This window comes from Choloepus didactylus, chromosome 5, assembly GCF_015220235.1.
Source record: "Choloepus didactylus isolate mChoDid1 chromosome 5, mChoDid1.pri, whole genome shotgun sequence".
Taxonomy (NCBI): domain Eukaryota; kingdom Metazoa; phylum Chordata; class Mammalia; order Pilosa; family Megalonychidae; genus Choloepus; species Choloepus didactylus.
Window position 1 is genome coordinate 140,589,313 of NC_051311.1, and position 10,052 is coordinate 140,599,364.

The following is a 10,052-nucleotide window of genomic DNA, read 5'->3' on the forward strand; positions in this document are numbered from 1 at the left end:
GTGGAATTTTCATACAATGGAATATTACTCAGCCATAAAAGGAATGAGGTTCTGATACATGCGACAACATGGATGAACTTTGAAGACATTATGCTAAGTGAAAAAAGCCAGACACGGAAGGACAGATATTGCAGGATTCCACTAACATGAAATATCTAGAATAGATAAATCCATAGAGACAGAAAGGAGATAGAGGTTTCCAGGGGCTTGGGGAAGAGGAGATTAGGGAGTTATTGCTTAAAGGGTGAAGACTTTTCTGTTTTGGGTGATCAAAAAAGCTTTGGTAATGGATAGAGGTGATGATTGTACAACATTGTGAATGTAATTAGTACAATTGAATTGTACACTTAAAAAGGGTTAAAATGGCAAATTTTATGTTATATATGTTACCACAATAAAATCAAAAGAAAAAATGAATTTCATGTTAGAATCCAATGAAATAAATTGTAGGGGGATTAAAACAATTGGTGACATTGGATATATTATATTTGTCTTGAGTTTTTTTTTTTTTTAACTCCATCAACTTTCTCATGCAAAAACAACTTCCAAAATGTTTCTGCAGAGGTGTAGCCTTAGTGTGCATCCCGTAACTTTTTGTTTTCCAGTACTGGGTCAGCATCACTTCTCCATGTCATCTTAAGAGATCCAGAAATGCCAGTTTTGGTGACTGCCTGCGAGAACACAGTGGTTGACAGGTAGGAGGCTTTGCACTGTTTTCATTGTTGAAAGTAGCATTGCAATAAACATCTTTGTGCATCAGGCTTTTTCTGTATTTTGGATTCTGTCCTTAGACTGGATTTTTAGAAGGGGGATGACTAGGTCAAAGTTTTAAGACTTTTAGTACAAATTACCAAACTATTTTTCCAAAAGGAATAAAAAATGTTTTTTTTTTTGCCCTTTAACTTTTTAGGACAAATATTGGTTTAATTTTTCTCTAATAAAATGTGTTGATTTTTTTCTCTGGACTTTATTCTAAGCTTAGGAAGTCCCTTCCTATCCAGAAATTTCATAACTATTCAATTGTGATAGCTTCTGGGATTGATTTTTTATTTGAAATTTTATTTTAATTAATAATTGAAATTGACATCATAACACTTAAGATACATAGAACTGGATTAATGACAACCATGCTCCATTACACAGTCACCATTGGTTTATGTTGGCATATATTGACTAATATATTATGGAAAATATATTAGTCCCTGGACTTGAATGTTACCTATAACTTATATATTAGTCAGGGTCCTCCAGAGAAACAGAACTGACAGATATATAAATAAAAAAAATCAAATGAATAATATATGAAATGTTCCTGTTGGTGAGATGGAGGAAAGGCAAGGGGATGGAATAAAGGAGGAGTACATATAAATGTATGACAGAGAGAGAGAGAGAGAGAGAGAGAGAGAGAGTGTTATTATGTGGAACTGGATCACACACCTCAGGGGCTGGTAAGTCTGAATTCCGTAGGGCATACTGCAAGCTGGAAATTCCAATAAAGGTGATTCCTAAGTCTGGCAAGTACATACTCCCCAGTGGAAGGTGACTGAAGTTGAGGCAGAAATTCTTCTTTCTGATTTCTGAAATCCTCAGTTCTGACTTTTAAGACCTCTGACTGCTTGGAAGAGGAGACTCCCCAAACTATGGAAGGCAATCTCTTTTGTTCATTGTAGATGCAATCAAGCGATTATAGATGCAAACTCGTCTATGAAATACCCTCATAGTAACAATCAAGCCAGCTCTTGCTTAACTAAACAACTGGACACCATAACCTAGCCAACTTGATGCATGGAATCAATCATCATAATGTATATTTGCCAATTTACTCCTCCTTTACTGCATCCATTTATCTTTCCTCCTCCCCACCAACAGGAACATTTTGTGTATTATTTGTTTTATTTTTTTATTTATATTTTTATTTTTAATTGACTTTTTATTATAGTTACATAAAATATGCCATTTCAACCATTTTTATTAGTGTTCTCTTCAGTGGCCTCAGCTGCTTTTAAACCATGACCACCTTCCAATACTAAAATTTTTCCATCACCAAAACAGAAAGTCTTTACCCATTAAGGAATTCCCATTCCCACCCATCTCCCAGCCCCTGGTAACCTCTAACCTACTTTCTGTCTCTGTCTCTATGTCTAATTTCTAAAAAGACATTTAACCTTTATTTTGGTATGTGGTGTGAGATGAAGCTCAGCTGGGCTGCTTGCAACTAATTTACCAGAGAAAAGAGTCTTGTTATAATTGCAAGTTTCACATTCTGGACTCATCTCTTCACTCCACAGTCCAGGCAGGAAGAGGTAAGGCGGAGTATCGGAGAGTGTGGAAGGCTGAGATGCTAATTTTTCTAATCTCAAGAAGGAGATTGTCTGTTTTCTTATCTGGTTGATTTTTCAAGTCCTTATTTTCTTGAGACGTAGCTTGAAATGTGCTCATTTGCCTGAAATTAAGACAGAAGTTCCTTTAATTGGAAATCTCCTTGAGCTATTCAAAAGCCACCCGATAGAAAGTTGCCCAAAATGATGTGGACATTCTTAAAAGGGACTGAAACTGCCCTGACACCAACAAAAGGTTGTCAGATTGCTGAACACAAAACTTAGATAGTGGTTGTCAACTGGGGTGAGGTTTTGCCCCTTGCGAGACGTTCGGTAATGTCTGGAGGCCACGTCTGGTTGTTGTAACTGGGGGTGGTGACACTGGCAGCTAGTGGGTAGAGGCAGATGCTGCTAAACACGCGACAAGGACAGTTCAGCCCCCAGGGCAAGGAGTTATCCAGCCCGAAATGTCGATGGTGCCAAGGTTGAGAAACGCTTCCTAGAAGACATCCGTAAGAGACTCAACTGTGAGCAGATTACCTAGTCCCATGAGGACCCCTGGCCAGGCTAGAGCCCTGGCGTGTGTTGGGATCGAGAGGGCAGAAGCGGTGGAGGGGCAGAGTGAAGCCAGAGGGTGGAGGCTCTGGAATGCCAGGGGAGCTCCCATTTGATTCCTTGGATCAAGGCCATCTCAAGGCCATCCAGTTGCATTAAGGTAGATGGTTTGGGGTAGAATGGCCACCAGCCCTGGGCAGATCCTGAGACGCCCACCCCCACTGCAGAGGCTCTGGGCATTCCCTGGAAAGTGCATCCATGCCCATAGCTCAATTCCACAAACATTAATGGGTATCTTCCATTTGCCTCTCTGTATCCACCCTCTATCCATCCCCACCCCGCTGCACGTCCCAGGAGGCTGACCCACAGGGACCAGGGGGTTGGCTGCCTCACCCTCTGGATTTCAGCTGGATTTGGCAGGATACTGGAGAGGTAGGAGAGTGAGGCCTGGCTATTTGCTCCTCCAGCTCCCCTCCACACGTCTCTCCGCCTCTGCTTCTGGTGACCTTTTTCTCCGGCCTAAGGGTGAGACAGCCCCGCCCTGCTGCTAGCCCCTGGTAGCTTGTGGCTCCCCTCAACCCTGCCCACACATTTGTTGATACCATCCTCTTATTAAACGCTCCTTAAAGCATACAGCATGCCTTCTGCGGGCTGGCTCCATGGCCCCAGGCCTCCTTGGAAGCTGCCCAGGATCCATCCCCCCTCCCCCTGACTCACCCCCAACTCCCTTGGAAACCAGGCCCTGAGGGTGGCTGCTGGGTGTTCTGGCCTCTGTGGAGGCCCCAGTCTGTCGGGCCTTGCTCGGTGCAGGGGTCAGAATTGTTTGTTTGCTTAAAGCCAGAATAAGACGTTCTTGTCCTTCCCACTTCCAGGGCAGGAGGCCTAGACCTCGAGGGGAGCAGATTCATTTCGCCTGGTTTGTGGCCAAGTCAGAGGCATTTGCTGGTGCCAGAAAAAGAAGGCTGAGCTTTCCTATCTGTGAGAGGATTTATAGCTCACTCCCATTTTAAAGGGAAGAAAACTGAGGCCCAGCGTTGACTCATGCGAGCACATGGCAAGTTGGCAGCCAAGAAGCCAGGGTTCTTCTGACAGTTTATACTTCAGGACTGGGCTTTCTCGTCCCGCTCATGGAGGACACCTGGGTGTGTTCCAGTGCCCTCACAGGTGATGGAGAACACAGTGGGGTTGCACAATGATGCAGTGTGAGCTGTCCTTTTGTGCCCTGGGATCTGAACTCTGTCCTGCAGATAGGCCACCAAAGGACTGTGCACGCAGGCCCATGACAGCTGTGGCCCGGGGAGTGACGTCGGCCCTCACAGCCAGTGAAGTGGGCAAGCGAAAGGGGAGGTTGAGGTTCATCAACTCCATCAACTCGCCCTGGCAGACATGGGTCCGTCCCCCAGGAAGCAGGGCCAGACGGCTGCAGCCTCAGCTGTCAAGGTTAAAGCGTATGTTAGTGCAGCTGCCAGGGTGAGGGTTTCCAGCCCCCCTTCCACCCACCCCAGACCAGGTGGGGCCGGCACGGGAGGAGTGAGGGGTGAGTTCAGGATTCTGGGGGTGGAGTCTGGAGCATCTGGAGCTCTCATAAGGCCTGGGCAGGCAGGAGGGGGTGCACAGTGCTGTCATGGAGGGCAGCTTCACTGGGGGAGATGAGTACCAGAAGTACTTCCTGTCCAAGGACTACTTGGCCACCTACTACAACTTTGACCATGGCCCCTCGCCCGAGGCTGAGATGCTGAAGTTTAACCTGGAGTGTCTCCACAAGACGTTTGGCCCCGGTGAGTGGAGGGAGGACCTGCCTCCAGGGACACTGCATGGGGGACAAGGTGGACGCATGGTCCCTCAGGGGTGGTAGGGGGCAAGGTGGAGGTGGGAGAGCCCAGGTAGGGGAGCTGGTGGGGCCACCACTCTCTTTGGGCTAGTGTTATGCAGGAGGCAGGGTTTGTCCCCCTTAGCTCAGGAGCTGCATGTTGGACCAGAGATCAGGACATGCAGGGGTGGGGAAGTCTACAGAAACTTGCAATGTCCCCAGTGCTCTCCATAGCCCCTAGAGGAGTGGGGTAGGGAAGGTTCTCAAGGTCATCCAGGCCAGCCCTGTCCTGGTGCAGCCAGGCCCCTGAGAACCAGGGCAAAGAGCAGGAATGGGGCAGGGGCAGAGTTTCCCCCGTACCAAGAAAGTGTATCTCAGATGTGGCTGGGACAAGTGTGGGAAAGCCTCATGCAGCAGTTGGAGTGGTGGGTGGGGTCTCAGCTCTGTCCCAGACCTGCTGGCAAGGCCCACAGTCTCCAAGGTCCTCAGCTGAACCATCTGTGAAATGGAGCCTAGCGTCGGCCAGCCTCCCTGTGACAATAACCTGCCCATCGGTTGTGCTTCCCGGGCTCTCTAGCCCTCACTCTGAACACCTGATTGGGGAGTAGCCAGGGTGAGTGTCCTGGTGAGGAGCCAGCCTGGGCCCTGGGACAGGAGAGGTTAAGAAGTGCCTGATCTTGGTGGATCAGGCCAGTTGGGGAGGGGGGAATCAGAGAGCAGCCTGACCTGGTGTGACCCCACAGGCCAGGAGATGGAACAGTGGAAGTCACGCCTCATTCCATCTTCCACCCTAAGGCCAGATTCCAAGGTCGTCAGCTTCTCAGCCCCCTGCCCCCTGCTCCTGCCTGCTCCCACCCAAAGGAACCCATCCAGGCTGGACATCCAGGGTTGGCTCTCAGCCAATCTTAAAGGGCTCTGGCCCCAGATGTCTTCTCTGAATGCTCCAGCCAGAATCTTCTCCAGAGCAGATCCACGGCCCATGTGGTCTGTCCAGGAGGAACCATGGTTATGCTCCTGGCTGAAAGATATTGGGTTAATTGTTTGTTTAACCTTTCTCAGACTCAGTTTGCAAATCTGTAAAATGGAAATAAAAACAATAGTCTCTGCACAGGCTGGTTCTAAGGGGCCAATGGAAGTTATTGCATATATAATCCTTTGCATGGTGCCTGGCATGTGGGAAGCTGTCAGTCCCCGATAACTGACACCTGGGCTGCTACCCCGTGGGTGGGCCAGGTCTACTCCTCTTGGCACCTCAGCTTGGCCTGCGTCTTTCTTTCACCTGCCCCTCACCAGCCTCAGGGATCTCTTTCCCTCCCACAGGGGGTCTCAAAGGGGATACCCTGATCGATATCGGCTCGGGCCCGACCATCTACCAGGTCCTCGCTGCTTGCGAGTCCTTCCAGGACATCACCCTCTCAGACTTCACGGACTGCAACCGGGAGGAGCTGGACAAGTGGCTGAAGAAGGACCCAGGGGCCTACGACTGGTCCCCGGCGGTGAAACTTGCCTGTGAGCTGGAAGGGAGCAGGTAAGGGTGCGGGGGTTGGCGTGGGGTGTCCTTGGGGGCTGGACGTTGGTCCCTGCTCTCGGAGGGCTCTCAGGCCCCTCTGCTGTCCCTGACATACCCGGGACAGCAGGCACCTCAAGGGTGGGACCAGATGCCTGGGAGAGGGGACGTTTGGGGGCGTTTCTGATTGTGTGTTGAGATGTGATACAGCTAGGCCTGACCAATGAAGACCAGACTTTAGGACTCATCCTGCCTTCCCTTCTTCCTGTCTGTCTGTCTGTCTATCTATCATCTATCATCTAATCTATCATCTATTATCTATCTATCTATCATATCTATCATCTCTGTATCCATCATCTCTCTCTCCTTCTCTCTTTCCTTCTTCTGTCATCAACCCACAGTGACAGAACCCACCACACAACCTGAGTATTCAAATATGATAAAGACTTACATGTTTGTCTCCTCAGTCCTTGCCCCCTGCTTTCCCCAACTGAAGTAATCACTAATCTGAATTATGAATTTATCACTCAGTTTTTAAATATAATTTTAGCCTATATTTATGGATGTCTAAGCAATCTATTGTTTAGTTTTAATCACCTTTGAACTTTGTGACACAGTAATTGGCTCTGCGCTGTCTACCAGTATTTGCTTTTTGATCAACATTACAATTTTAAAGCTGTATACATCTATATATTATCTGTAGATAATTCATTAATTCATCCATGCATCCAATGATGTTTACTGAACTCCCAGTCCATGCCGGGGGGTTCCTGTCCTACCCAGGAATCCTAGGGAAAGAACGGGAAAGGACCTGCATGGAATCAGAGAGAGACACTCCCTCGACTGGATGTTGGTCAGGGTGGGCCGAGAGTTCCTTCCGGGAGGCTGACCAGCCTTCGCTGTGCCCTGCCCTCTCTGCAGCGGCCGGTGGCAGGAGAAGGAGGAGAAGCTGCGGGCTGTGGTGAAGCGTGTGCTCAAATGTGATGCCAACCTGGGCAACCCGCTGGCGCCGGCCTCGCTGCCTCCCGCCGACTGCGTGCTCACCCTGCTGGCCATGGAGTGCGCCTTCAGCAGCCTCGGCGCCTACCGCGCCGCGCTCCGCAACCTCGCCTCGCTGCTCAAGCTGGGCGGCCACCTGGTGACCGCGGTGACGCTGGGGCTCTCCTCCTACATGGTGGGGAAGCGCAAGTTCTCCTGCGTGGTCCTGCAGAAGGAGGAGGTGGAGCAGGCTGTCCTGGACGCCGGCTTCCACATCGAGCAGCTCCTGCACAGCTCCCGCTGCTACTCGGTGGCCAATGCTGCCAACAGTGGGATCTGCTTCATCGTGGCCCGCAAGAGGGCTGGGCCCTGAGCCAGGGGGGCCGCCGGGGGTCTGGCCAAGCCCTGAGGCCATGGCCCAGCTACATGCTGTGCAGAGGGGTTAGGATCGGGTCAGGCCAAGCAGCCCCTGCTTCCAATACCAATACTCCATCTGAAATTCTGAGGTTCTAACATCCTTGTTTTAGAACTCTAAGCTGCCAGTGTATCTTATTCTAGGATCTTAGAGGTGGAATATTCCATTTTCTGGAACACTAAGTCTTACGGCTTCTCTCAGATGCTATCTGACTCCCAGGCTTTCAGTGTTTTTACCCAGTATGTAAGGGACAACAAAGCTTCCAGGCGGTGGTGGGTTGGTAAATGTTTAACAAAGCTAAAAACAAACAAACAAAAAACCAAAACAAAACAAAAAACCCCACAACAACCTGATTTGGGGCAATTGCCAGTTTCTGTAGTGTAAATACTCCCACAAGGGTTGATTTCAAGCTACCAATGGTTGAACAGCTGGCTCACCAAATTCTTGAAAACTGAACAGTTGGCTCTCAGAAGCTGATATGAGATAGCTCCTTCACACCATTGCATCCAGACCAAGGTTGCCAGATTTAGGGAAAAAAAAAAAATTGCATGGGACATACTTATCCTAAAAAATTATTCATCATTTATCAGAAATTCAAATTTAGTGGATGTCTTATATTTTATCTGGTGACTCTATTCCAGAACTCAACCCAAGAGCCAGTGCTGTGGATAGCACAGGAGGGGGCTTTGTGCAAATTAGGGAAAGGCACTCACTCCCAGAGATGGACGAATGGCTGTGCTGGTTGAGAAAAAGTGCTTCTTGCCCCTCTGGGATGAGAACAAGGTGCCCCTTCTGGTCAGATCAAGTAGAGAAAAGTGTGTTTCATCAAGACCAGCACATGGGCACCCATCAGCCCGCCTCCTGTCTCCCCACTGGCACCTTTGTGTGGGACACGGCGTGCACAGCTGGACATGGCAAGCAGCCCTGATAAGCGTCAGGACACCCAGATTCCAGTCCCAGTTCTGCCCTTAATTTTCTAGGTGACCTTGGGTGAGTCTTTTCACTGCTCTGGGACTCACTTTTCCGATCTGTGAAGTGGGGTGAGTGGGACTTAATTTGATAATCTACAAAAGAGTTCTAGGAGTAGGAAGTCATTGATGTGAAAGTGCTCTGAAAAGTTAAAGGCTTTGCACAAATTAACCTAATTGACATTATTTTCCTAAAGGGAATGGCCCTTTAAAATTACCTTGTCCAGTCCCTTTGTTTTATATTCCAGGAAGCTGAGGTCCTGAGAGACTGGGTGACTTGCCCAGAGATACACAGTAAATTGGGGTCAAAGTTGGGATGAGAACCCAGATTTCCCAACTCCACTAGGTGACCCCCAGGCTTGGAAGGGCTCGGGAAGCCCCCCTTTCCCTTGGGTCTCTCCCAGCCCAGGGTTGTCCCAGCAACACGAGTCCTAGCAGCAGAACTTCATTTGCCAGGTCACGTTTTACCCCAGGGAGAGTATGGACCCCAGCTCTTCTCCAAATGTGTGCTTAAGGGGAAGCCTCTCTGGACTTAGCTGGAGGGACATCAGATTTGTGTAAGTTTCAGATTCACTCAAGGCAGAGGGAAAGGGGTGTTTAGTAGACTAGGAGACCCTAAGAGCCCATGTCCAGGGACCGGAGAAGGATGGAGGCTAAAATGAGGTCTTTCAGAGAAAATAGACCTTGGCAAGCAGGATGGGTTTTGAGCCCAGATGAAGTTTCTGCTGCGGCAGAAATGAGATAGTTTCTGCAAGGCAGCAGGCAGACAGAGCCTGGAAGGAAAGGAAATACAAACTGGTCCTGCCTTAATGTACCAGGATCTCCCATAGAGGGTGATGTGTCCTGACACAGACAGAAGACAGAGGATTCAGAACAGAGATATTGCTCCCTGTGGGGCTCAGAGTGAAGAGCTGGCTGGCTGTCTTGGGGGAAGAGGGTTGGCAAAGTTGTGAGGGAAAAGTGCAGGGGTTCCAGAGAGCTGCCTGGCTCCTTAAACTGGGCCAGCTTGGCTGAGTGACTGTGCTATATACCTGCCATTCAAGACAACTTGTACTCCCCATATGCTTTAATAAAACACTTTGTTTCACTTTAACCAATGGGCAGAACCTGTGATATGTGGATGAGCCTGTAGAGTCTTTGAAGAAGAAAGCCCATTGTGGTTGGAGAAAGGAGCCTTTTGTTTGGGAGCAGGGGTGATGGATTTGGGCCTTTTGGTGACTGCTTTTTTAATCATCATTTTATTGAGATATATTCACATACCACGCAGTCATACAAAACAAATTGTACTTTCGGTTGTTTACAGTACCATTACATAGTTGTACATTCATCACCTAAATCAATCCCTGACACCTTCATTAGCACACACACAAAAATAACAAGAATAATAATTAGAGTGAAAAAGAGCAATTGAAGTGAAAAAGAACACTGGGTACCTTTGTCTGTTTGTTTCCTTCCCCTACTTTTCTACACATCCATCCATAAACTAGACAAAGTGGAGTTT

The 10,052-nt window shown here is 48.5% G+C and overlaps 1 protein-coding gene across 1 annotated transcript; it reads left to right on the forward strand.

Annotated features, from left to right (window-relative positions):
• The first annotated feature begins 4,456 nt into the window (after nt 1-4,456).
• On the forward strand, nt 4,457-9,648 carry INMT (indolethylamine N-methyltransferase). Its single transcript, XM_037837000.1, has 3 exons — nt 4,457-4,651; nt 6,004-6,211; nt 7,112-9,648. The coding sequence occupies exons 1-3, from the start codon at nt 4,498-4,500 to the stop codon at nt 7,539-7,541; spliced, it is 792 nt and encodes a 263-aa protein (XP_037692928.1). The 5' UTR covers nt 4,457-4,497; the 3' UTR covers nt 7,542-9,648.
• The last annotated feature ends 404 nt before the right edge of the window (nt 9,649-10,052 follow it).